Below are 26,268 nucleotides of genomic sequence, written 5' to 3' on the forward strand. Positions count from 1 at the left end.
AATTTTAAAACTCAAATGTATAACCAATGAATTCCTGAAAACTAACTATCAGTAATTGTCATAAGAGAAATACAAATAAATCAAATGCACAAGAAAGTTCTACATTCACAGTTTAGGAGATAACATAAATACATATAAAACGCACACATATATCTACACACATTTTATATATAAAACATTACATATAATGTACATATGCAGGTATAAATCTTTTTATTTCAAATCTCCAAGGACATTTTCATCTTTCCCTTTGCCCTACCGTAGGTATGAAATCCATGATTGAATCAACAACTTGACTACCCCTGACTTTAGAATTCTATGTAATTCAAATTGATTTAGACATAAAGATGTCTGAAATCTGCATATGCATATTTGCTGACATATAGGAAAGCTCTGTCTTTGTAACCTAGACTAAGCAGTTTAATAACTTAATCTTGGCGATATGAGGCAAGCAATCATTTGGTGCCAAAATACTCCTTCAAAGGAACTGTCATTGTGGAAGTTACACTTCTGTGAGGAAAGAAAATATTTAGGTAAGACATCAACTACCTGCCCTTATATTATTGGGTTTTAGCAAGCTTTCACAAAGGTGTCCATAATTCAATGTTTACCATGTGATTTTCACATTGTAACGTCACCGTATCATTAGGGATGCACAGCCATTTCTACAACGGGTAAGAAGAGCCAAAGAGTACTATGCATAAGATTAAAATTTGAAGCCAAAGCACTGTTTAAATCAGCAAGGACTACTAAAGATTAAGGGAGCCTTAGCTAAACATGTTCATTTTGGGAAAAGTCAGGAGAAACAATCCTCGTGTGTTATGACTCAGTGGTGTTCACTACAAAGGGAATGTGTCAAGGAGCCAGTCTCCGTAAAATTTCTTAGTCCAGAGTAAAACTACCTATTTATTCTAGTCTCTCTCACTGTCAGGCAGGAATTTATCACAAATCAGAATTTAAGCTTATTTTCCCTGTCTTCAAAGTGCTTTATTTACCACACTACCCAAAGAAAGATACTTGGCAACTAATTTGTTTCTACTTAGGGAGCTATCAGAAAACATAAAAGGATTTCCTCCCCTTAGTTTCACTTGCTTGCTGCCTCCAGAGCCCACATATTTGTACAAAAACATGCATAGAGTTTCTAGCTTAAGAGCTTCACATATGCATCTGATTTCATTTTTTATAATGAAGAAATAAACATCTGTGCCATAGAAATCTGAAAACCAAAATCCACAAGTCGGGGCATCAATGAGGAAGTTCTAAAATGCTATGGCTGGGGGGTAAGGGCATTTGAGAGACAGGGAATTTGCTCTGCTTTTTGACTGTCAACAAAATGGTTTTATTTATGCTTTGTAAATAGCTTTAAATAGGAATAGTTTTGTTCTTTGAGTGTGGTGGTTGCTACCGTTTCTAACAGCATCTTAAAATTAGAGTTGTTTCCAAGTAGACAACTCTATAAATGGAAGTCCATTTTTTATTTGTTCTCATTTTTCTTTTTTATTTCTAATTTACCTCCTTTCACCAGCATAAGCTTTCATAACACCTAATTAGCTGTCTGGAAAAGCAAAGAGCAGGCACCCATCTCTATTTATGGCTGGCACTGGTATTTTGGAGATAAACTCTACAGAAGCTAAACTAGGGACCCATCAGATTACCCACCAGCAAATAATGACAAGCCAAGACCTTCAACTGGAAGTTTCTGGGTACCAGTTTTCTACTGAAAGATTTTACTGGTATAAGACCAGCTTGTTTTTGCTGTCTTTTTCTGTTCTTCAGCACACACTCTCCATTTCACGCATGTAAACACTCTCCCTCATGATTGCGACAAATTACAACTTAATCCAAATATATTTGAACATATCAGATAAAAAGTTATCGATGCTAAAAGAGAAATCTCATCAGAATACAGTCCAACAGATCTCTAATAAAATTTTCCTTGCAGTGAATTGACATAATTCACACGATCCTGTGAGCTGACACTTTTCTAACATAAACAATTATTTCTTTTTTTGGTGGTTGATTATTATTCACTTGCTTTATTTTACCATTTTATAAACTCGTTATACTTGTTATGATGAGAAGGTGAATCATTCCATATAAACTGCACTTTAATCTATATTCATTCAAATTATTTCCATTTATGGTCTCTATGTCCCATTTACTAGTCCATTAGTTAAAAATAAACCTTCTGATTTCGCTCTGACTAGGAGAGGAGTAAAAATTTCACTTTCAATATTACTTCTAGAGACAGTTTTGGAAAGTTGTCTCAAACTTTTTTTTCCCCTGTGTCAGAATAAGAATGAAAGGAGCACATTACAATTTTATCACTTTTTTTTTTTTTCGTGCTAATGTTCACATGACTGCCAGGCTTAATTTTAGCACAATTTTTAATAAGCTTGGTGCATCCCTCGTGCAGAGAAGAAAAAGGAAAGGGTTGGGGAAAATGCAGCATCAGAAAATCAACCACTTTACTTCAGCTAAGTGATCTTTTGTCTGTTGCTTTGTATTTCCCATGCTGCTTGTGCACAGGAAGCTCTTGTTTTACTAATCGAATAACTGATACGCCAATACACACACATATAGGATGTTTTTGTTTCTTTTATTCTTTTAACATAAGGGGGACCATGTCTCTTTTTATAATATGCTGATGTGCTCATCTTATGAGGATGACTGTTTACATGGGCAGCAATACAACGATTAAACACTATATATACAACTCCAGAAACTTAAAATTACTTCTTAATAATTGGCCATAAGGAATCAGAAATTGGAAACACAGTTCCTGTAGTAAAAAACTCTGAGAGAAATGTGTATGTATTTTTAGGTTTATCCACTGCCAATCAGGCTTTCAGATTTTACCTCAGTTGTGAAATACCATTCTGTCTGCTTTTGATAGGTGGAAAGCACATTTTGAAGAGGAAGTTATTATAATACCATCAAATAGTCAAACCGTGGTAGCTTTGAAGTAGCAATCCTCTAGCGTGCACCTGCATTGCACAATGCTTTCCAATGTACTGCCACGGCTGCATTCAGACACAGAGACCACTGGCCTATATCATATTCAACTGCATCCAATTGCAGCTGGGTATTTGGAGCACTTGGAGCATTTGCACTTACTATTCAGTGCACCTGCACGCCTTCAGGGACGGTTTTAAGTGTTTGTGACCCTTTGGACATAATAACATGTCTACCAGAGTGAATTTTCTGGCATATATATTAACAACCCATAGATAATGCTCTGAGATGAAGAAAACATAAATTAAATGGAAGCTTATGTTAAGGAATGAAAGCAAAAATATATAAGAAGATTTAATGTGCACACAAGAAGAATATTTAAAAAAAAATGAGAATGAGAATCCAAACCTTGCATTGGGAATCTATAGCAAAAATATAATTATGTATCCTGGTATACTGCTCTGGAGTTAACATTCCATTTTTAGCTGCCCCCTTCCCCCAATCCCATACTGTAGGTGCAGCCGTCACCTGGGGCAGCATCAGATGCTTGGAAGTGAAGGCACAGATAAATGGTGCCATCACTTTCTTAACTGGTATGCTGAGGAGGACTGGCTCTGAAGCTTACTATAGTAATGAAACAAACTTTGTTTTTTTTGTTTTTTGTTTTTGTTTTTGTTTTGAGAAAAGGACTCTGACAGGGCTTCTCAAGGAAAAACAGTACAACTCAAATGAACCACCAGAGGAAAGACAGCTCAAACTCAGTGACAATATTAGATGTACAGCTCAGTAGTTAATTTCAAGAAGTTATGCTCAAGCATTCAGAAGGTAAGAATGAATAAAACACCAACTTTGTGCTTCAGGCATTGGAAGTTTTTGAGCAAAGGCATCTTGAATGGAATGTTGTAGAATAATAAGGTTGTGTCAAGAAAAGGTTTGTAGTAAGTAAACCTATGTCTATCCACTTCTAAAATTCTCCAGGCTGTAAGATTTTATCTCCCCACTAAAGCATTTGAATTTTGACTAGAAATTAGAAAATAGGTTTAAAACCATCTAGGGGAAATAATTCATGATCAATTACATTTTGAATTATGTCATACGAGTGTCAAGCAACAGAAATATAGGGAAAATGTAATATTGTGAAAGGCTTTGTACAAGAAGTGGTGCTTGATGGCAATTCAAAGGATGATCAGGGTTTCAATAAATAGTGGAGAGCAGGAACAGGATGATCCAGGTAAAGGGATTAGAAAGTGAAATAATACCCACACAGGATTGTGCATTTCACAGGGTAGTAAAAGACCAGCTTTATAAGTCAAAGAACATACATTGCAATGCCAAAACATAAAAAAATAATTTACCGAAAATTCACTGGGATTTAAAAGACAATGAAAACTCTCTGAATAAAAACAAATGTAATGAAGCAGGCCACGGACCACTGTTACAGATACCTGAGCAATGTATGGTATGTCTCAGAAGATTCTTGAAATATTTAGGTGCTTGATTGAAAAGATATTAGACAACATTTATTAACATACAAAACTGAGATGAGCCACAGGGCAAGCAGCATTCAAATCAGCATTATTTCTGTAAACAGACAGCTAGAGTTTGGGCCCCAACCAGGATATCTCTGGTGGAGCACAATAGGATATGACATTAATCACTGGCACAGTCATTCTGACCTCATTGTGACCCCATTGTGCTCACATCTCATCCTACGCCTCCTAAACTAAAGAAAGTCTTAAGGTATGTTGATTCAACTGTTATTTTCTATTAACTATATAAATCTTGTATTTAATAATTCTGCATTAGAAAAATATTTCTTCTTCCTACATCTATTTATCTTTCTTCATTCTTCCTCTAATTTGCTATTATTATTAACCAACCATAAAATTGCATATAATCACATATCTGAAAGATTAAATGTCTTTGAGAAGGCCAGAAGAGGAAAGATTTGGAAGAAAGAAGATCCTTTTGGTAACTAGGAAAGAAGTAATAAATACTCCTACAAGGAGAAGAGCCACAAATAAGGTAGATGTTGAATCTCAGAAACTTTTCAAAGTTGATTCTGGATATCATGAAGAATAAATTACTACAGAAAATTCCTGAAAACTTTGTCCAAAATAAGTATTTCTATTTTGGATGAAGATAATGCCATTTTCTCACAGAATTATGTATTCTAGCATTAGCTCCCTAATTCTTCTTCTTTTTCTTTTTTAATCTGTCTGCTTCAATGAGATCCTTATACCCCTTGAGGATCAAGATACTGATACCATGGTATTTTCTCTCACGCTCCATTCCTTGAGCACACAGAATACACTCATTATTCACACCCTAATGCTGTCATTGATGTAAAGGAAGACATTAAAAAGATACCAAATACTATTGATAATCTATAATAAGCAAGACCACTCCTTACAAACTACATATTTCAAAACCACTGAAACTAGACTTGTAAATAAAAACTTGAAAACAAACCCCAAAACCAAACCAAGCAATAAAAAAGCCTTTCATTTATGAAGCTGTGATATTGACTTTCACAAGGACCCCAGGATGTAAACAAAGTTATACATAGTGGCTCTCTTTTGCTATGAGATATATAGGATTTAAAGTCACATCAGCTCTGGGGCACCTGGCTGGCTCAGTTGGTAGAGCATGTGACTCTTGATCACAGGGTCATGAGTTCAAATTCCACTTTGGGCCTAGAGCTTACTTAAAAAAAAATAATAATAATAAAGTCACATCTCATTTGCCTGTTAAGTACCACACATAAAAATTCAAAGTTCTCTACTTACTCTTGAGAACTTACAAAGTTCTATATTTATTACTTATTTATTATAATTTTTAATAAGATAAGCATCTGCCTGGAATACATCCACTGAAGCACAGAGGTCAGAATATTTTCCCCTTGGGGACTTTTTAAAATCAGCGACACTTTTATTGAAATTAAAGTCTATATTTAAATAATCACCTCTTTATACTTTTAAATTACGGAAAACAGTGAGTGCCCTAAAAACCTAAGCCTACTCAGCATCTACTTCACTCCTACGTTTCTCCTTTTGTCTTTTTTTTTATTCTACTGCATTGTGTCAAATGTGCCAGTTTCTCTCTTATAGTTTAAGTCAGCTGTTTCTCTCTCTCATTCTTTATCTGATAGCTATCATCACAAATGAATTAATTAATCAGTCCTTATAATGTTTGAGTCTTGAAAGGGTTAATTCAGCTTCCAAAAGAACCTGATTTATATGCAGCGATAAACTTATGCTCTGGTATGCATAAAGAAAGCTGTTTGGTTTACAAGGACAAATTTAAAATTATAGCAACTTAAAGAAATACTCTGAATTTCAGGCCCAAGACTATTTAAGTATGCTACTATTCTTCATCTTTAAAGAGGATGTTTTCTTATGCTTTTATTGCCTGTGTTAGCTAACCCCATCTCAGATAATGACACCATTTTTGATGACATGGATGAATACATCTAAAATTCAAGTCATCCTCCCAGCAAAGTGGTAATCCTGTAAGGAAGGTCAATGAAAACATGCCTATTAAGCCGAACTCTTTGCAAGAAGCGAGCAAGATAGTCTTATTAGCGTTTTTCTCTCAGACTTGCTATCTGATTTCTATTGGGATGTTTAACTATTTACCGGTTTAAATCCCATTGTTCATTTATTTCCTGCTCTTGTTTGTTTTCAATTGCTAGATGCAAGTACACAGAATCGGGTGTCATTTTTAACATTCTCAGAAAATAGAGTTAATTCAGATGCAACTAATCCTCTCTTGCTTATTACTTAGTAATCAACACCTGCCAATAGGATTTGGGAATCCCAAAAGACAGATTTTCCAGAAAGATTTTTATATTTTTATATTTTCAATGACATTCTACTCTCCCAAAGCTTTTTGTTAAATTCATAGAACGCTACTCTACAGATAGATCTAAGTTTCAATTCAGTTACCTTAAATTATATGGACATGGTTCCGAAAGAACAGAGGGGTACCTCACTCTGATCAGTATTTTAAAAACATCATGTTTTTAAAGAAAGAAGCAATACAAAATAAATTTATGGAAATGTATTATATGCACACACACAGATGACAATAAACATATACTTTTACCAAAAATGCCTCTGTGAGATGAAGTTTGCCTTAAAGAGTTATTAAAATTGACAGTGTCCCAAAGGTAACTTTAGAATGAAACACAGATAGTTTGAACCCATACAATTTGACCTTGATCTTACTAAAACAGTTTCCACAGTCAAAGTGCTAATACCGTCACAATTATTGCTGCTATTATTATAGATGGTTTTAAAACACACAAGGAGTAGGAAAAAAAAGATAACTGACATTTTAAAGAAAGCCTGTTCTTGGAATTACTTCTCTAAAACCATTCTGTTCGTATTACCTTTAGTGTGTTATAAGTTTATTGGAAGCTGATGTTTTTTATCCCATATGATTGGGTCATCCTAAGAATGAAAATTTAAGCAAAATCAATACACTCAATATCATGTTCTGGAGTAAATATACAGAAGTGTTTCCTGTAATGGATTTTACTGGCAATGACAAGTCATTTTTTATGTAACAGCTTTAATATTTTGTAATCATTAAAGCTCACTGAAGCAATGGGGAAATTGGGAAAAGAGGTCAGGAAATTCATATATAGAAAGAGAGGAGATATGTTCCTCTGTATCACCCTGCTATGTAATCAAACCAGAGTCAAAATGCTATTGGAGAATGCAACCCTTGAATCAGAGCAAAGATAAAAATGTGTTTCTAAAGGATATGAAGGCTTATCCATACATAATGCAGTATAAACATCAAAAGGTGTCTACAGTGATGTTTTAAATGCTTTCTTATCTTGGAGAGTACTTTCTGTGATTTAATTGATAATCAACCTTACCTGGAGCAAAGAACAGATGATAAAAATGAAGTGTGTTCCCCATGATAATATTAAGAGGGAAATAAATATATGAAAGTTTATCTTCAGACTTGTAGTCTAAATCCAATCTAAGAGGAAATTCATATTGACATCACAAGGAGAATTCGTTGAGACAGTCTTTTTTAATTTCAGGCATGCTATATTTGAATTTTTCCCCCTAAAAATATGTATGCTCCATCTTAGAAGAAGTGATCCTTTGTGCTGCCAAAGCTATTTTTGAGTAGCTGCCTAACAATTTCCATGGTCATTACTGAAAAAGGTTATACAGGAGTCCTCCCTTTTCTACAGGGATATATTCAAAGACCCCCAGTGGATGCCAGAAACCATGGATAGTACCAACCCTATATATTATACACTGTTTTTTCCTATACATACATACCTTCAATAAAATTTATTTAAAAAAATTATTTTGTAAATTAGGTACTTTAAGACATTAACAATAATATTTGCTAACAATATAATGCAATTATAACAATATATTGTAATAAAAAATTACATGAAATGAGGTCTCCCAAAACATTTTGTGTTGTGCACATCCTTCTTGTAATAATGTGAGATGAGAAAATACCTATGTGATGAGAAGTGAGGTGAGGGACGTAGATGCTATGATGTAATGTAAGACTACTATTGACCACCTGGTGATAAGTCAGAGGGAAATCATCTGCTTCCAGATCACATTGCTGACTTCAGGAAACCAAAACTATGGAAAACAAAACTGTGGATAAGGGGCGCTGTTGTAATCAGAACTACTCAATTTGGTTTTCAAAACCCTCCATAATCTGGTCCAAATAAATTTTTTAGGCAGTTCTGGCATAAAACAAAATTAATGAACTTCAATTTGAACAAGTCAAATTTGTACAATGTTTTTTCACAGCAATCTTTAGGAAAATGACAGCAACCTTCTAACTGGACCCTAAAATTCCTTTAGAATGGTGTAATTACTTGAGTCGATTGGAGAATGTGAAACCTGCTAGTGGCCACAGAGTTGGGATCACAAAAAGAGAGAACAACTTGAATTTGAGAGAGTGTCACCCTATTTTTACGTGACTTATTTTAATTTTACTGGTTCAGATGAGTATGTTCCTTCATCTAAAATTAATTAGTATTAAAATCCAAGGTCCAATAAAAATGGAATAAAATTTAACTATTTGATTTGGCAAATTTCTAATAAAAGAGGTATTTTAGTGTTTATTCACTGAATTGATAAAAGGATACATGATCACAAAAGAAAACTACCTACTTAATTATTATGGTAAATAAAGTCATTGTAATAAGTACAGCAAAATAGAAAAACTATTAAGTGAGAAGTACTTGGCAAACAAAAACTTCTTATCTATTGGGAATGATGCTTTTACGATTAAAAACATATATATCTGCACATAATTTTACATAAAATTCCAAATATACATGATTCATTGTAAGATTAATCACTTATTTTAAAATTTCACAGTCTAGCATATAACTCATTGATCTACTTATTATCCATAAACATAAAGGTGGTATCTTGTGAACCATATATTTGAGAAATAATAGTGATTTAAACAAAAAACAGTATGATTATTTTATAACACACACAAAATGGTTGTTTTACATATGATCATTCTAGTATGTTAAAAATCAAAGAAATATATATGTGCAAAGGTAGGAAAAGATTATAATCAGTGGACTCCAGTAACTGAGTTTTAAACTGAAGAGTTTTATTGTAGTATATATGTGGTGGAAAATATTCATGAGCTTTACTATCTTAATACATTAAGTGAAAAAAATTCTTGAAATGATAAGATAAATTGTAATATGTCATAACTTTATCAATAAAGGAATACAACTAAAAAGGCAAGCATACATATCCTTATATATGCACCCTTTGTACCCATGATGAAAAAACACATTGCCATATCAAATGGAAATGAATGGAAAGAGCCTTACCTAAGGACAAAAATCTTCTGGAATTATTTAGTGGATGTAAAAATAAAGGCCTAATCCACTTTACAACAATCTTTGGGTTTCCTATATTCAGCCCTAGCTCCCAGATGACCCTGTGTTTCCCATCAATAGACAGTCATGGTGAAGTCCAAGTGTGTGCCCAGGTGTTTATGTGCACACACCTATACATGCACCAGAAGCATGTATGTGCACATGAGCAAAGAATCAACGTCAGATTAAGAGAAAGAGATTTTCAAGAACACATAAAACAATGTGAGGAAATTTACATTCTAAAAGCCAAAATGTTTCTTTGGTATAAATGTTATCCTTAACTTTAATTTTAATTTTTACAGAATTGAGAAATAAAACTTTTTCCCTACTGATTTTAATTTAACGAATGTGAAATCACTAACAGGGATAATTTTATATAGATGTGTCAGTATACATATATGCACATGCACTCACATTGTCAAACTTTCTCCTCACTCCCCCAAATCAGAAATAAGTAAAACTCCCCTCACTGTAACACCATCTGTTTAAGGACTTTACTTGTATTTTCTCTCCATTTCCATTCATTTCCATACAGAAATAATGCAACCTGTTCTCTTTTTCTGGCATGAAGTAAAGAAACACAAATAAATATGACAGTAATTGTTAGATTGCTATAACATACATGTATATTTTTCAAGCACTACAAAATCCTAATAAAATAATTTTCTCCCCTGGCTTGTGCCCCTTGTGTAGAAATTAAACTGCACAGAAACCAATTAGATCTCTCAAAAGCATTCAAATGAGTCAGGCTTGGACAATATACACTTCAAACACAGAAAAATATAATGTGATGAACTAAAATTTCACCTGAGATAGATACTTCTTTCTGTCTTTCACTTAATCCATCTACTTATTTCAAATTTCAATGTGTTTTCTGTATCAGAGTGATGTGTACAGATTTTACAAAGTAATGTGTAAAGAAGCCTTAGATATATTTCCATAAAATAACACTTCTAATATGGAGTGTCATTGCTTGTCCAAAGTGAAAGAAGAATTTGTGGACCCAGTTTCTCAGGTGAAACACAGATTCTTCTTCAGGCTACAACAGTCACATGGCTTGTTCTACATCCACAACCAAAATCCAAGAAAAATAACCAAACCTCTTTCCTATACTAGCTCTCTCTCCAGTCCACCAATTTCTTCCCTAGCATTTCCTAACACTCACTCCAAAGTGAAATTTGTGTAAGCGGTGATTTTTTTTTTTTTTTTTTACATTAAGTAATTAAGAACTGGAGCACTTAAACTCACTGAAGAACAACAATAAACGTGAAACATGAAAAACCTTGATCTAGATGAACAGTTAAATTCTCTTTTCAATCCTTAATGTTACACAGCTTTTCCTGAAATCCTAATAGTACTGATGCAAAGATAATAGAATAACTTACTTATTCACTATGCTACTGTTCTTTAAAGAAATAAAGTCTACAAGTTCTGCATTTATGTGTGTATAGTCTTACGAGTGCCATCATCTAACAAGTAAAATTCGGATCACAGAGCAGAAAGCTAGCAGATGAAGAAATTGCTCACCTGGAGGAAGCAGATCAACAGACTGAAGTCTAGTTGTGATGGTGTGTAGGGTGAGGATAGCAAAGGAAAGCAAAGTCGGGAATGCTTGAAAAATAAAATATTTTTAGTTAACAAATAGAAAAACCAAGTGGGAAAAAAGGGCCAATTGAATCACGAATCCTTCTCTATTGATTGCAATTTTTATATTAAAATCTGTTCAACTGATCAATCCCTAAAAGATATGGTCATTGGTATTTCCCCAGATAAAACTTAGTGTTATTGGAAGAAAATTACTTCAGGAGAGTATTTCAGTTTAGATGAGAGAGAAACAATGCAAAGTAACTATATGAACGCCTAGGTCAATGTGAAAAATATGCTTGTGATGATGGACTTATTTATCCTACATAAAATAAAAACTTTTCTGTAATACTGGCTAGAAGATGTAAGGAAGCAGGCCACCAAATCTGTTGCAGACTGTCTGTTCTTTAATATCTCTAGAGAATAAGGCTTTAATAAAAATGTTCACTGCTAGTAAAATTTCGATATGGATTGTCTGGAACTTGTTTGAAACTTAGCTCTTTATTCAGTCACTTAGAAACCCTCAATTTTTAAAAGCATATTGACTTCAGTAATGAGATATACATATATTTCTGTAACAATCTCAACTCTTTTCTTTTTTTACCCAACATATAAATGTTATTTTTACAAAATTCAAAGAAATGCTGCATTTTGTTTTTGTTTTGCTTTTTAAGAACCTCAAACTTAGGTATATATGGATGTATAATTTATCAGTTTCTTAGGCAAAAAAAAGAGAACATTTTGTTTGCATCTAAATGCATAGTCAATATATGAAATCGATTGCCATCTGAAAGTCCTGCCAAAAAAAAAAAAAAAAAAAAAAAAGCCTGTTGGTGAGCAAAGTAGCTTTATTTTTTAAATAGTCTCATTTTCTTATTTTCAACCTTTATTCAACATCTGTTGCTTGCTCCTCCCCTGGAATGTAATTATGCAGGATTCCAATGTAAAACAGGTTGAGTAGTTAATAACAGGCAGCTCAAACATTTTTCCACACTGTTGCCCTGCAGATGTTTTCTTTCATTTTTTTTCTTTTCTCCCCTGGCTTTGTGTTTAATTTGTGTATGTTTCTCTCCTATTCTTAAAGTATATTCCCACAACAGATGGAAACACCTGAAAATAAGTTTCCCTCATGCACATGTTTAATGATGCCTATTGTGATATTTAACACAGAAAAGAAAATACAGAATATACAGAATATTGGTTTACAGAAAAATATAATTTATCTGTAAGCCACCTTCTTACTATGTTCAATTTAAAATTCTGAAACGATAACCTGGTTTTTACTAAAGACATATGAGGAAAAGTTTATAGTCTACAACCCTCATTTATTCTTATTTTGTTACCAGACTCATTTGCCTTTTGTGCATTTGACACAATTCTCTTAAGTATTCAATCCTACCATAAATTGGACTTTTTTTTTTCTATCCACTAACCATTTTACTATGCAAAAGGCAATTTACATTCACTTGTTAATATTTTAGTAATCAATACCTAACATATTTTAGATATGTTCAAGGTATAGCATTTATTTTTTAAAATAATATAATAAGAATCATAAGTATAGAACTCTTTTGTTCAGAAAAATATATTTCATTGAAATTAGAGAGTATAGGGTTGGATATCGTCCCCCAGCAGTCATGTCCACCAGGAACATTAGAATATGACCTTATTTGGAAAGAGGGTCCTTGCAAATGTAATTACTTAAGATGAAGTCATACTGGATTAGAGTGGGCCCTAATCCAAAGTATGATGTTCTTAAAAGAAAACTGAGACACAGAGCCAGTCATACAGAGAAAATGTCATGTGAAGATAGAAGAGATTAGTGTATTAAGCCTGGCATTGCCGCAACCACCAGAAGTAGCTTGAGGCAAGGGAGGACCCTCCTCTAGAGTCATTAGAGACCCCTGATGATACCCCGATTTTGGACTTCTGACCTCCAGTACTGGGAGAGAATAAATTTGTTATTTTAAGCCACCTAGTATATTATTTTGTTACGGCAGCCCTCCAGTACTGATTCTGGTGTCTGGAAGTGATGTGCTGTTGGAACAAATACCTAAAAATGTGGAAGTGGGTAATGGTAATAAGCTAGAAGAGTTTTGAGATGCACGATTTTTAGAAGCCTAGATTGCCTTGAGGAGACTACTGGAAAAAATATAGACTTACTGGGAAATAACTTATTGGGAAAAACTTAATGATTCTGCTCAGAGCTCAGTCAGAAGTGAGATCAGCTAGAGAGAAAGTTTCTATCATCTTTGAGGATAACATGTGGCTTTACCATCAAGAACAGAAAGTACATAGAAATATGAATGTTCAAGGTATTTCTTATAAGGTCTCAGATGGAAATGTTATTGGACAGTAGAAAGCAATCCTTGTCATAAAGTGGCAGAAAACCTGGACAAAATGCTGGTTGAAAAGAAGAAATTATAATTGATGAATTTGTATGTTTAGCTAAAGAGCTTTCTGAGCAAAGTGTAGTAGATGCAGCCTGATTTCTCCTTTCTGCTATAGTAAATGTGAGAACAAAGAGATCAATTAAGGAATGAACTTCCAAGCAAAAAGGAACCAACACCTGATTTGGAAAATTCTCTGCCTATCCAGATAATGTGCTCAGGAAACAAGGGCAATGGTGTGGCTTGACAGCCATTTGCTATAGAGATTAAGGTGTGATATATGGATCCAATCAACCATCATCATAAGAGAAGTTAGGATTAGAGATAAGGTCACTGAGGAAAGATCTGTGGAGAAAGAACATGCTTGTCTAATGGTGTGAATCCCTTCAACCTCCACAGAAGACAGTCTTTGAGAATTTTATGTAACACTCCTAATGTGGACTGAAAAGGACAGAGATGAGACAAAATGAAGGAAAAATTATGCTAACGTACAGCCACAGATATGGGGACCAGGAAGGGTGGGTTACTGTCCCAGAGGGTCAAGAGGACTTAGGGCATCAAGCACCAGAACACAGAGAACTACTCTCAGGCCTTGAAATCTAATAGAATTTGCCTTTCTACATTGCCAACTTCTTTTAGATTAGTAGTTCCTTTATTCCTTCCATTTTCTCCCATTTAGAAGGAAAATGTCTACTCAATGCTTGTTCCACCATTGTGTTTTGGAAACAAGTAATTTCTTTTCCAGTTTGATAGGTCTGTGGAAGAAGAGGAAAGTTGCTCATGAGGGACCACACCAGAGTCCCACCTATACCTGATTTAGATGCTGAGATGTTAGACTCTTTTAGTTGATATTTAGATAAGATATGGGACTTAGAGTTATGCTAGAAAGAGTTAAGATGTTTGAATGATATTGGGAGGGAGTTGATGGATTTTGTAAATGGGGCAGAAGTGAATATCAGGGTCAAGAGAGTAGACGGGGTTGAATACTGCTCCTCCAAAATCCATGTCCACCTAGAAAATCAGAATGTGACCTCATTTAGAAATAGGGTTTTTGCAGACATAATTATGTAAGATGAAGTCAGTTAAGTTAATATTAGGGTGTGTTTAAATCCTATTGACTGCTCTCCTTTTAAGAAGAGAAACAAGAGACATTGAGACAGTCATACAAGGAGAACACCATAGGACCTTGGAAGCAGTCTTGGGAGTGATTTGTCTACAAGTGTTGGCAACTACCAAAAGCGAGGGACAGGCAGAGAAGAATCCTTGTCTAGAACTGTGAGAGAGTATAGCTCTGCTAATACTTTAATTTTGAACTTCTAGTCTCTAGAACTGTGAGAAAATAAATTTCTGGTTTTTAAGCCATCCAATTAGCAGTATTTTGTTACAGCAGCCATAGGAAACTAATACAGATTATCAAAAAACAAAACAAAACAATCAAAAATTGAACAAACAACCTTCAAAATATAAAATGCCCAGATGGCAAAAAATTACTATGGAGAATGACAATGGGGCAAATTAAAAAATAGATTCCAGAAAAGTAAAACAAGATTTATAGGAATGAACTAAAATGTTGTCTTCTATATTATGATTCATAAATAAATTAAATTTGGCATAAGAGACGGGTCCATGTGCTAGTAAAATTGATGCTGCTGTGTATAAGGCTTAACTGAAATCACCCAGGAAAAATATATTTGTGTGCATGTGTACGTGTAAGATTATCCATATCCCATGAAGTTTCGAAATAGAGTATTTTCTTTAAATGCCTGCAAATTAATAGCTCTCTATGCTGCTTTTCTAAGATTGCTAAGACTTCTCTCTTTAGTTTCTATTACTTTTTTTTTTTTTTTTATTTTTTTTAAAATATTTTATTTATTTATTTGACAGACAGAGATCACAAGTAGGCAGAGAGGCAGGCCGAGAGAGAGAGGGGAGGAAGCAGGCTCCCCGCCGAACAGAAAGCCCGATGTGGGGCTCGATCCCAGAACCCTGGGACCATGACCCGAGTCGAAGGCAGAGGCTTTAACCCACTGAGCCACCCAGGCGCCCCAGTTTCTATTACTTTTGATTTTTCTGTATACTAATCACATTTTCAGTATCATGTGTATGGAAACTTCACTTAAAATTCCATGCATCCTAGTAGGCTCTTAAACAAAATGTGACTGTAGGTATGTACACATACATGCATGGGAATTTGGATTAACAAATAAAAAAGTGTCTTATAAGGAGAAAAACACATTTTCATATATTAAATATGGCTTCAACTACATGTATATTTTTAGTCAGAAACTCAGCCATTATCTGAAGGCATATATTAATAAATTTTCCCACGTTTTTGGAAATGAGTGAATAAACATTAAAATAGTCACTTTTTATGCTTGTATGGACAGCATTTGATTTGATTTTTCACTTAAGTGGAAAAAATAAGGCAGAAATATATTTCCCTTAAGAAATATGAGCCTGGGTGGCTCAGATAAGCATCTGCTTTCTGCACAGGTCATTATCTCAGGGTGCTGGGATAAAGCCCCACATCAGGCTCCCTGCTCAGTGGGGAGTCCGCTTCTCCCTCTGCCTCTTCTCTCTCTGCATCTCGCCCCTGCTTATACTCTCTCCTTGCCAAATAAATAAATAAAATCTTAAAAAATATATGATACTTAATTTCACCAAAATATACTGTACATTAGCAAAAGTTATATACATTATTAGCAAAAGCATTTCTTTTTAAGTTAGTTTAGTATATACACATATAATCATTGTGTTTCCTTAGGGTTTTATGTCCCAGCATATTAATATTAAGTCATCTTTTTTTCTGTAAACACTTACCGTAGTCCTTTTGGGCTATTATAACAAACTACCATAGACTGGGTGATTATAAACAACAGAAATTTGATTTTTCACAGTTCTGGAGGCTAAGAAAAAGTCCAAAACCCAGCCACCTACAGATTCAGTGTTTGGAGGGCTTAGTGGAAAGCTCTCGGTTAGTGGAAAGCTGTCTTTTCTCTCTGTCCTCATGGCAGAAGGGGGCCTCTTTTATAGGTTATGAATCCCATTCTTGAGGGCTTCGTCCTCATGACCTAATCTCCCCAAAGCATCATACCGAGGATTAGGTTTCAGCATATGAACTTTGGAAGGATCCATACCTTCAGTCTATAGCAGCACTCTACTTCACGAAAGGAAACAAATGCTGTGGGAGGGGGAAAGACTAAATAACTAAATATCAAATAGGTCTACAAAGAAATGGAACCAAATCTCATAACTGGTCTATTTGGAACTACCCAAAAATGAAAAAATGTGTGTGTATAGATATTCAAGTACATATACAAAGATGTAACATATAGAATATGTTACATCTTTGTATGTATCAGCTACTGAGTATTCACGTGCCCTTTGCAAATGCAAAGCCTAAGCATAGACCCTGGTTATATATCTCTCCAAGTGATTGAATCTAATGATATGTAAAAACTGACATTATTATCTTACACATAAATGCAAGAAATTTATCTCATATTGTTTTGTTATACTGTTCACAGTAGAATATTTCTGCCATGTTATTTCAGTTTCTTTAAATGAAAAATCAATGCATGCTTTGTTGCAGCATAGCAAATTACACATTGCTACTTTTTTTCAAATAATGTCTTCAAGTACCGTGCCTGTATCTTAGCTTTCTGTGGATTCTTGGTAGGGATTTGAGTCACTGAGCTGGGCTTTACAATAGCAAAGAGCTATTAAATTAATCTTTCCTTGCTATTTGGATCTCAATCATTATGACGACCTAGAAAAAGAATGCAAAATTAAATTTTAAAAACGGATTTATACTATCACAACTATAATCAAAAGGAAACAATGCTTGATACACTTTGGGTTTTCTACAAAAGTTCAGCTGACTATTAGACTGCTTTAGTGAGCAGATTTTATAATCTGTAATGCTTACCAAAAGCCATGAAGGCATAATAGGCCATGTAATCATCATTATCTTTGACGATGGCTACAGAGAGGAGAAAATCATTTAATCCATGTTACTTTGATGTCGAAACAGAATGATACACTACGAGGTACAGGATGGATTATGATCAAATTTCAGGGATTTCAAACCTATGTAGCTGAATTCTCAGTCATTTTAGTCTTGAAGTCAGAGGACAGGTATCTAAGAATATTAAAACATCCAACTAAGTCAGAAGAAATCTTACCAAAAAATTCTCTGTGAATTTCCTTACTTCAACAACAAAAAAACAGTTAAAAAAAAAAAGGCAAGTCAACATTCTTCTTATGAAAGAAAGCAAACATCACTAGAGGACAGTGCAAGCAAAATTACTGAGCTTAGATACATGCCACAGGTACAAATGAGTTCTATTCTGAGAGTTTATTCTTTCTTCTGACTTTGGGATTCAAAATTATTTTATTACATAAAAAAGCCATAGTGAAATAGATTCTTAGTTTAGTTTACAAAAACCCGCTTAACTTGTGGGGTGGCTAACTATAGTACTAAGAATACTAATTTTGGCTTTAATTTGAAGTCCTAGCAACAAGGAACAATAAAACATAATAGGAAGTGGAGGAGGAACAGAGCTCATTCCCTCAATCCCAGACACTGGAGTGATTCTAGGAGGACATCTGAGTAAGAGTTTGTTTTCTTCCAATCTTCTTTGTTCTCTCTTCTGTATTTTCCCTCCATTGAACACACTTACTCCCACCCTTCAATTTATTAGACTTCCCTTGTGTTCCCAATCGAGAAATATCCCACCGGGTTTATTTACTCCCTCAATAAGTTTGCTATGCTCCCAAATTACCTAAAGATTTTTTCCTCCCTCAAGAAAATTCTCTTTCCTGCCACACAGTGCATATCTGGTACAGGTTGCACATACAAACATGAAAACGACCCGATTAAATTTATCCAAATTCATGTGACTTAATAAACCCCCAAACCTCAAAACTTAGAGAAAAAAGAAAGCACCTTTTATGACCTTTTTAATGAATTTCTTGGCCAAGGAGTCCATGTCTTTACAAAAATAGTAACATTTCCAAAACAAGTTAACTGTCTCATATGTGGAAATTGATCAAAGTAAACTGGGGACCTAAAAACACGGCCAGGGAGGGGCACACCAATGCACATGTGCACCTGCATTCACACAGATGCATACACACTTTCACAGAGAGACAGAAAGGCCAGTGTCGCATGGGAGCCTGCCAGCATCCCTGGCTGTGCCTGCTTCTAATAGCTATTTCCTTTCCCCACTTTTTGAAGGCACAGTCAGCAGCAGGGGTTCAGAATGTGGCAAAGACAATGAGGAAGGGAGAGTGTGCTTCTGTGTATGTGGGTCATTTATAAATCAGGCCCTGCCTGTCTTGCTCCATGCAGCTGCATGTGACACCGCTGAGCTCTTTCACTACCCGGAGAGCACAATGCAGGCTATCTATGAGAGGCCTACCAGCTCCGCTCTAGCTCTCTGCTCGGGGTGGGGAGTTGAAAATTTCGATCTTTAAAACTGCATTCTCAGCTATAAATAATACTTGGCAGTTAGAATAAGGAGAAAGGGCTGAAATCAAATTTGGCAGACCCCCTAGCTGGATCTAACATCTTAGCGCCTTTGTTCTGAACTTCTACATTGTTTCCTTTCCTCATCTGCAAAATGGGGATATCCTCATTGGGCCCTTGTGGGGAGGAAACACGCACATGCATGCCAAGCACTTAGAAGAGTTCACAGAAACCACTCAGTGAAGGCTGCCGTGAAGTTATAATGGCAGGGTAGTGCTGGCAAGTCAAAGAAAGTACAGCAAAATTTGCACATAAACTCCATGTGAATGTGGAGTCTGCTGAAGTGAAAGCCACTCGTCTTGGGGCTCAGTGTTTGAGCATTACAGAGCAAAACATGCCATTCCTGTTGTCGCTTTTGCTTTTAATATGCTCAATATAATACTTCTCAGGCCAAATTCGAGTATTACACATAATCTTTGGTGGGGGGTGGTATTAATTTACACAGTGGTGGTGAAAAAGCCATAAATATATGATTCTTTCCCTCTAGGGCACTTTTGGAATGAATGGCGTCAGAATTCCAGAAACACTGATGTTCTGTCTCTATGCTTCTCTAAGAGGAAAATGTATTCAAGATACACACAAATAGTGAAGATCCGTTTTCCTGAAGAATAAGATGACTAGATGGAAAGCAATTTAAATCATGAATTCCCTGTTAAAACAAACATTTGAAAGCAGAAAGCAAAATTCTGGGTATTTTAAAACTAGAACATGAGAATCTAATACCTCTAGCAGTTGTGAGAGGTACGTATGCATTTCCTGTCCTTTGCCTTTAGGGATTCTTTAATAGAAAAATCTGAGAAATACCAGAAAGGCAAAGGATTTGACCTGGGCCACACAAACCTGAAGCAGATTGAAGGTTAGAATGGTGTTCCGTGGCTACCATACAGGTTTTTCCCATGCTCTACTTCTATTCAATTATGTACATAAATAAATAAATAAACAAACAAAATCAGGAATTCAAAGTACTACCATCACAAACTAATTGGATAAACTATGAAAAGTAAAGTTAGTTTTTGTTTTTCTTTGATTTTTAAAAAAATCAATTAAGTTCCATTTTTAACAATTCTTTCTGCCATATCTAAATATGGGGAGAAAATAATGAAGAAAGTTTAGTTTTTGTTTATCTTCTTCTTTTTTTTTAGGAGTTAATTTTTTTTTAGTAATTTCTACTTAAATTCACAACCCCGACTGAGATAAAAAGTCACCTACTCCAACAACTGAATCAGCCAGGCGCTCCTGTTTGGCCTTCTATTCATTATTTACCTATGGTTTATTACCATTCAAAGAAATCATGACTCAAGAAAATACATCTTTTTTAGATTTTTTTTCAGAGAGGCAGGCAGAGAGAGAGAGGAGGAAGCAGGCTCCTCCACTGAGCAGAGAGCTGGATAAGGGGCTCAATCCCAGGACCCTAGGATCATGACCTGAGCTGAAGGCAGAGGCTTTAACTCACTGAGCCACCCAGGCACCCCTCGAAAAATTACATCTTATTTAGCTCTTTATTGAACATTGTGGAAAGAACCTTATTTTCAGAATTGTTTGCCTGAACTTTTCTTAGAGCCTATTTCAGGTCTCCATGTATGTGATTTACTGCTCACATACAGAATAATAATCACATTGACACACTTCGTTTATATTTTTCCAAAGATATTTGGACAACTTCAGTATAACCCCAAACAAAAGAAAGCAAGTATTCCCTCCCACACTCAGGCCATCTAAACTTCCTTCTTTGCAACTATTGTTTATATACATCCACAGTCTTTGTGTAATTTCAATCTCAAGGGAAATGTAATTATGTATCATAATTTATACTTTAAGGATGAGAGGTTTAGAGATCATACAATAAAATGTCTTTATTTTCCAGGTGAGAAAATTGGAATTCAGAATAGTTAGTAGCAAAATAAAAATTACTCTCCTGATCCCAAGTATAGTTATTATTCCTCACTCTGTGTATCTCTACATTTTTCTTTTTATGTTGCATTTTTGTAGTAGTCACCCATAAATAACAGGTGACCATATGACATACTGTCTAAGCAAGGGTATTTTTTGAAAATGATAGAGACCACTATTAATGACTATGCCTGGACAACAGGTGCTGACAGAGATTTTTCTGGGTAAATCATGACAAATGATAATCTACCCAGAAAGTAAAGAAAGATCAAGGTTAACACCCTGTGATTTGTCTCTGAAAAAGTGATTAAAAAAATGAAAATCTTATTTGGGATCAGTAATGTTAACTTTTCTTCTAGAAACTAATATGACTTTTTATTCTTTAAAACTGAAAAACAATCATATATTTATTGACTGAATTAAAAGCTGTTTCATCTACATACATAGAAAAATTCAGTAGAAAATCTTTACTGCTTGGGGCACCTGGGTGGATCATTTGGCTGGGTGTCTGACTCTTGATTTTAGCTCAGCTCACGATCTCAGGGACGTGAGATGGAGCCCTGTGTTGGGCTCCCTCTTGGGTATGGCACCTGCTTAAGATTATTCCTTTCTCCCTCTCCTTCTGCCCCACTCCCCTTTAAAAAAATAAAAATAAAAATAAAAAAGAAAGAAAAGTAAAGAAGAGAAAAAGAAAAATGAAAGAAAGAAAATCTTAATTTCTTTTGTGAGAAAAATCCACACAGCCACAAACAAAAATAAGGGGCTGTTAGGAAAATCCATACAAAATATTAAGTTAATCAAAAACCTTTATTTTTAAAATCAAAAACCTTTAAAGAAAATTAAAAGTTATAAAATGTAGTGATAAAAACATGCTTTGTAAAAAAAATCTAATAAGTAAAACAGTAAAAAACAAATATAAAAATAAAAATATAAAACAAATATAAATATATATTTGTTGTAAAAACAAATATAAAAATAAAAGAAGGATGAAAGGGCATTAGATCGCGAATGAAAATCTAAGTATGCAAAGAGACTGTATGAATTAATCATACAAAACAGAAGGGAGAAATATAATGTGCAAATTTGATGAAGCAATTCTGGTGGTGCTCACTTGAGTAATCAAAGAATGACAGATCAATAATTAAAATTAGAAAGATGACGAAAGAATAGTTTCTTTAAAATTCAGGAAATTAATAGAAAGGAAACCTCACCTCTTTCTTTAATTTGGGGAAAAAATAAACCAGGGATATGAATTATTTCACACACATACAAACTTTAAAAACACAAATCAATGAAACATAACTAAATAAAGACTCTCTAATATCTCTTTTGACACAACATCAATGCCTACAAGGGAATGTACACATTACAATAATACATGCCGAAACCATTCAAATGTACCATGGCTAGTAATTATCTAGGACACTAAAAGATCTTGGCAAAAGTTAATCTAATAAATACGCCATTATCTTTAATACTTCAAATCTGCGCCTTGAGCTAAACAGTTGTCAAAACGGAGCTCTGTTTACATAGAACTGAATCAGAGTGAGGAAATAAAGATGTCAAGGCTTTTCTACTTTTTTTCCTTTCAGCAGTTGACATGAAATGATTAGCTGGTACATTCTATTCTGACTTTCCACATGGTGCCAAAGATCACTTTTTTTCCCCTCATAAATATATGCTGCATAACGTGAAGGTGACTGCTCATTTGAGTCCTTCAGCTCTGAAAACTGGCTTTGGCAGTACTCAAGGCCATTTTACAAGGCAACATCTCTGATTATTATATCTCTGTGACCTGAATGAATCAGCTTCAGAGTGAGAGACAATATGTTAGCATATTTTTTGAGGGGGTCACATTAATGATTTCTGTAAATCAGGTGAATTCATTTCACTAGATGGTACTCAAAATTAGTATTGTAAACTGTTCAAAACACAATATGGTGTTCTTTGGTGTTTTCAGTAACATTAGCAGAAATAATTGCCTGCTGTTTCCCTGGAAGATTAAGAGAAACCAATATGATCTTTACAAAACAGGAAAGACCAATGTTGGAACCTGATTTTCCTTCACAACTGTGCCCCTGCACAGGTAAATGTTCTGTAACCTCAATTTCTCTATAAGGTCAACAAGAAAAGTTGGTTCCCATGAGAATCTCCCTGTAATGGTAATTAAAATAAGCATATGAATGATCCTATGTTATTAAAAATAAGCAAAACAAAACAAAACAAAAAAACCCCAAAACCCTCTCTTCTCTTCTTATATGTATTTTTATATACTTTCCATATTTATGCGTATATATAAAAATATAACCAATTCAATCAATTCAGAACATTTTATAGACCAATGATGCCACAAAGTACATCAGGTTAAAGTAAAAATCCACTTGATGAAATTCCTGTTAACACCAAAATATACATTTTATTGCTTTCTCAAGGTTATGGATGTTCACTGTCGTGGAATTTAGATGCCCCACTGTTATGACTTTATTATTCATGAAAGAAACTGAAGAATATCTGGAATACTAAAATATGTTTTAATACATTTGAAATAATGATGGGAAGAGATGTAGGATTATGATCTATTTGATTTCATATAACGAAGACAACTTAATTCATGTAATTTGAAGTGCAGCAGACTTGTAGTCTTGGTTCCTTTTTGTTTCTGACCCCCTTTCCAACTTTCTTGGCAACCTTAAAAAAATTCACCTTTGTTTTGAGCTGTAGGATGAGGATGCTAAACATATAGACTCTGTTTTATTTCATTATCAGTATGCTATGATCTTAAAAAACATTCTAGGATATTTGACTTTTGATTCTTTTTTTTTTTTTAATTTTATTCATTCATTCAAAAGAGAGAGAGAGACCACAAGTAGGCAGAGAGGCAGGCAGAGAGAGAGAGGGGGAAGCAGGCTGTGCACTCGGCAGAGAGCCCGACGCGGGGCTCAATCCCAGGACCCTGAGATCATGACCTTGGCTGAAGGCAGAGGCTCAACCCACTGAGCCACCCAGGTATACCCCTTGACTTTCGATTCTAGGTAAAGAACATATAAAGGTGGTCATTTATATCCAAGCACTGCGATTTGGTAACAAGTGGTTCATAGCTCACTTTTGGTAGGAATGTGTTTATAATAAACCTAAATAGCAAATAACATGGTAAGAGAGCTATTCATGTTGGATATAAGAAATGGTTGGCTTCTTAACAACATTTTTTCTATTCTGCTTATTTGGCAAAATCTTTGCATTTTTTTTTTTCTGTATGAGTTGTATATAGTACATGTTACATTAACATAAATCTGTAAAGATAGCTTATAAAACTAATATTCCATTAGGAATAAAGAAAGTCATCTTAGATTTCTAGCACGAAACACTCATGCAAAAATTTACTAAATTGCTGTTCTGCAACATGGCTAATATGCATAAAAATAATTTTATTTTATGAATAAATAAGAGCTACTCTGCCTAGCCATGAAGTCTAGGAAGAGCAGAAAACCAATCTGAATTCAGGGGTTTTAAACTTAATGAAAACAAGTGCATGTCCCTCAAGGAGGGAGGGGCTCTAAAAATGGGAGCAGGTGTCGAAAGGAATGGAAGATTGTCTCCAGAAAAAATGGATCTTCTACCATAAATAAAGCAAGTGATTGCTCTAAAAAAGTGTAGTATTAATAATCAGTAAATAAATAAAGGATAAAAAAGAAAAAAGGCCCCACACAATGATCACAAGTATTTCCTAATGATTTAAGTCTACTTAAAAATCCAGAAAAATTGAGAATTATTTAAAACAAATCAAGTGGGCAATTATCAGTTTGTTGAGAGTGTCAATCAACTATGGACGTGGGAGGAATTTAAATAGATGAGAGCACTGCCAACCTTCATATTTGACTCCTTTCTTCTACTAACACAGATAAAAACTTGGGTAGTTTCACTGCCATTTAGAAGGAAGACATTTTTTTTTTTCTCACTGTGAATTTCAATTTAGAATTCTTTTCTAATCTCTATTGTTAATACTCAAAATGCATAAAATCTTATATCTTACTTAAAAAAGAGAACCACTAACTTCCTTCATCTAGTGTAAATGATAACAGTACATTTAAATCTCACAATGAGTGCTTTGAAATAAGTAATATATTTTGCATGATACTGTTTAAGACTGAGTGCAAGAATTAATTCTAAATTTAAAGACAGTCAAATTATTTCCCTTATTTTTTTGTTTGCAAAAAAGTACAAACCTGTATTTTCTTCTGTTCAAATAATCTATTTGAAGTAACACTGACATTTTCTAATGCTATTCTATTTTCAGTTCTTCTATTTAATTAATGTGATTTTCTTTCTTACAGTGTTAGGGCTAAATAAATTAGTTTACATGAAATTACTAAAAATTTACAAAATAAGAATTCATTCCTCGAAAACGGAGGATTTAAATAATTTTATGCCATCTGCAGTTTTCTTTTTGTGTTCTGGAATGAAATAGTATTCTCGTAAGATGTGGTCTATTGAAAGTTAAAAGTAACTGGTTTAGAAAACCAAGGTAATATATACAAATAAAATATAAAGATCAACCATCTATTCTTATTTCTTGGTAAGAACAACTGTTATAATATCACATAAGTACAGAGTTTACAAGCTGTGTTCACATTTATCAATATACTTGAACTTCATCTCTAAAGAAGACGGGCGTTGCTATTCCTTCAACAGGATCCTGAAATCTGGCATTAAAGGGACAAATGGCAAAAATAAACCAGAATCCAGGTTTTCTTCTTCGCTGTTTACTTCCACATGAACCAAGATATCCTGATCAGACTTAAAGTACAAGAATAATTGCAAAGCCATAATCCCTTTTTTAATAATGTGGGAATGACATCTAAATTACTAAATTACTGTCTGTGAGGACAGTGATGATAAATGTAAAGAGTTATGTGATACATGGCAAAGAGGTATTCTACTGCATTGGTCCATAATTCTTAAATTTGGCCCAGTCTTCCTATCCAAAATCAACTTTACTTCAGAAAAGCTTAGTTGGGGGA

General features: G+C 34.3%; 1 protein-coding gene across 5 annotated transcripts in view; it reads right to left on the reverse strand.

Annotated features, from left to right (window-relative positions):
• The window catches only part of PCDH17 (protocadherin 17), a 98,994-nt gene that overhangs the window by 8,943 nt on the left and 63,783 nt on the right, over nucleotides 1-26,268 (reverse strand). The window contains exon 4 of one of the 5 annotated variants that reach the window (XM_059143895.1): nucleotides 10,155-11,467. The exons of the other annotated variants lie outside the window; for them this stretch is intronic. Within the exon in view, the coding sequence (XP_058999878.1) occupies nucleotides 11,322-11,467 (146 nt within the window). The 3' untranslated portion in view covers nucleotides 10,155-11,321. Of the gene's footprint in view, nucleotides 1-10,154; nucleotides 11,468-26,268 lie in introns of those variants that run through there. 5 annotated transcript variants of the gene reach the window in all.

Source organism: Mustela lutreola, chromosome 13 (genome assembly GCF_030435805.1).
Source record: "Mustela lutreola isolate mMusLut2 chromosome 13, mMusLut2.pri, whole genome shotgun sequence".
NCBI lineage: Eukaryota > Metazoa > Chordata > Mammalia > Carnivora > Mustelidae > Mustela > Mustela lutreola.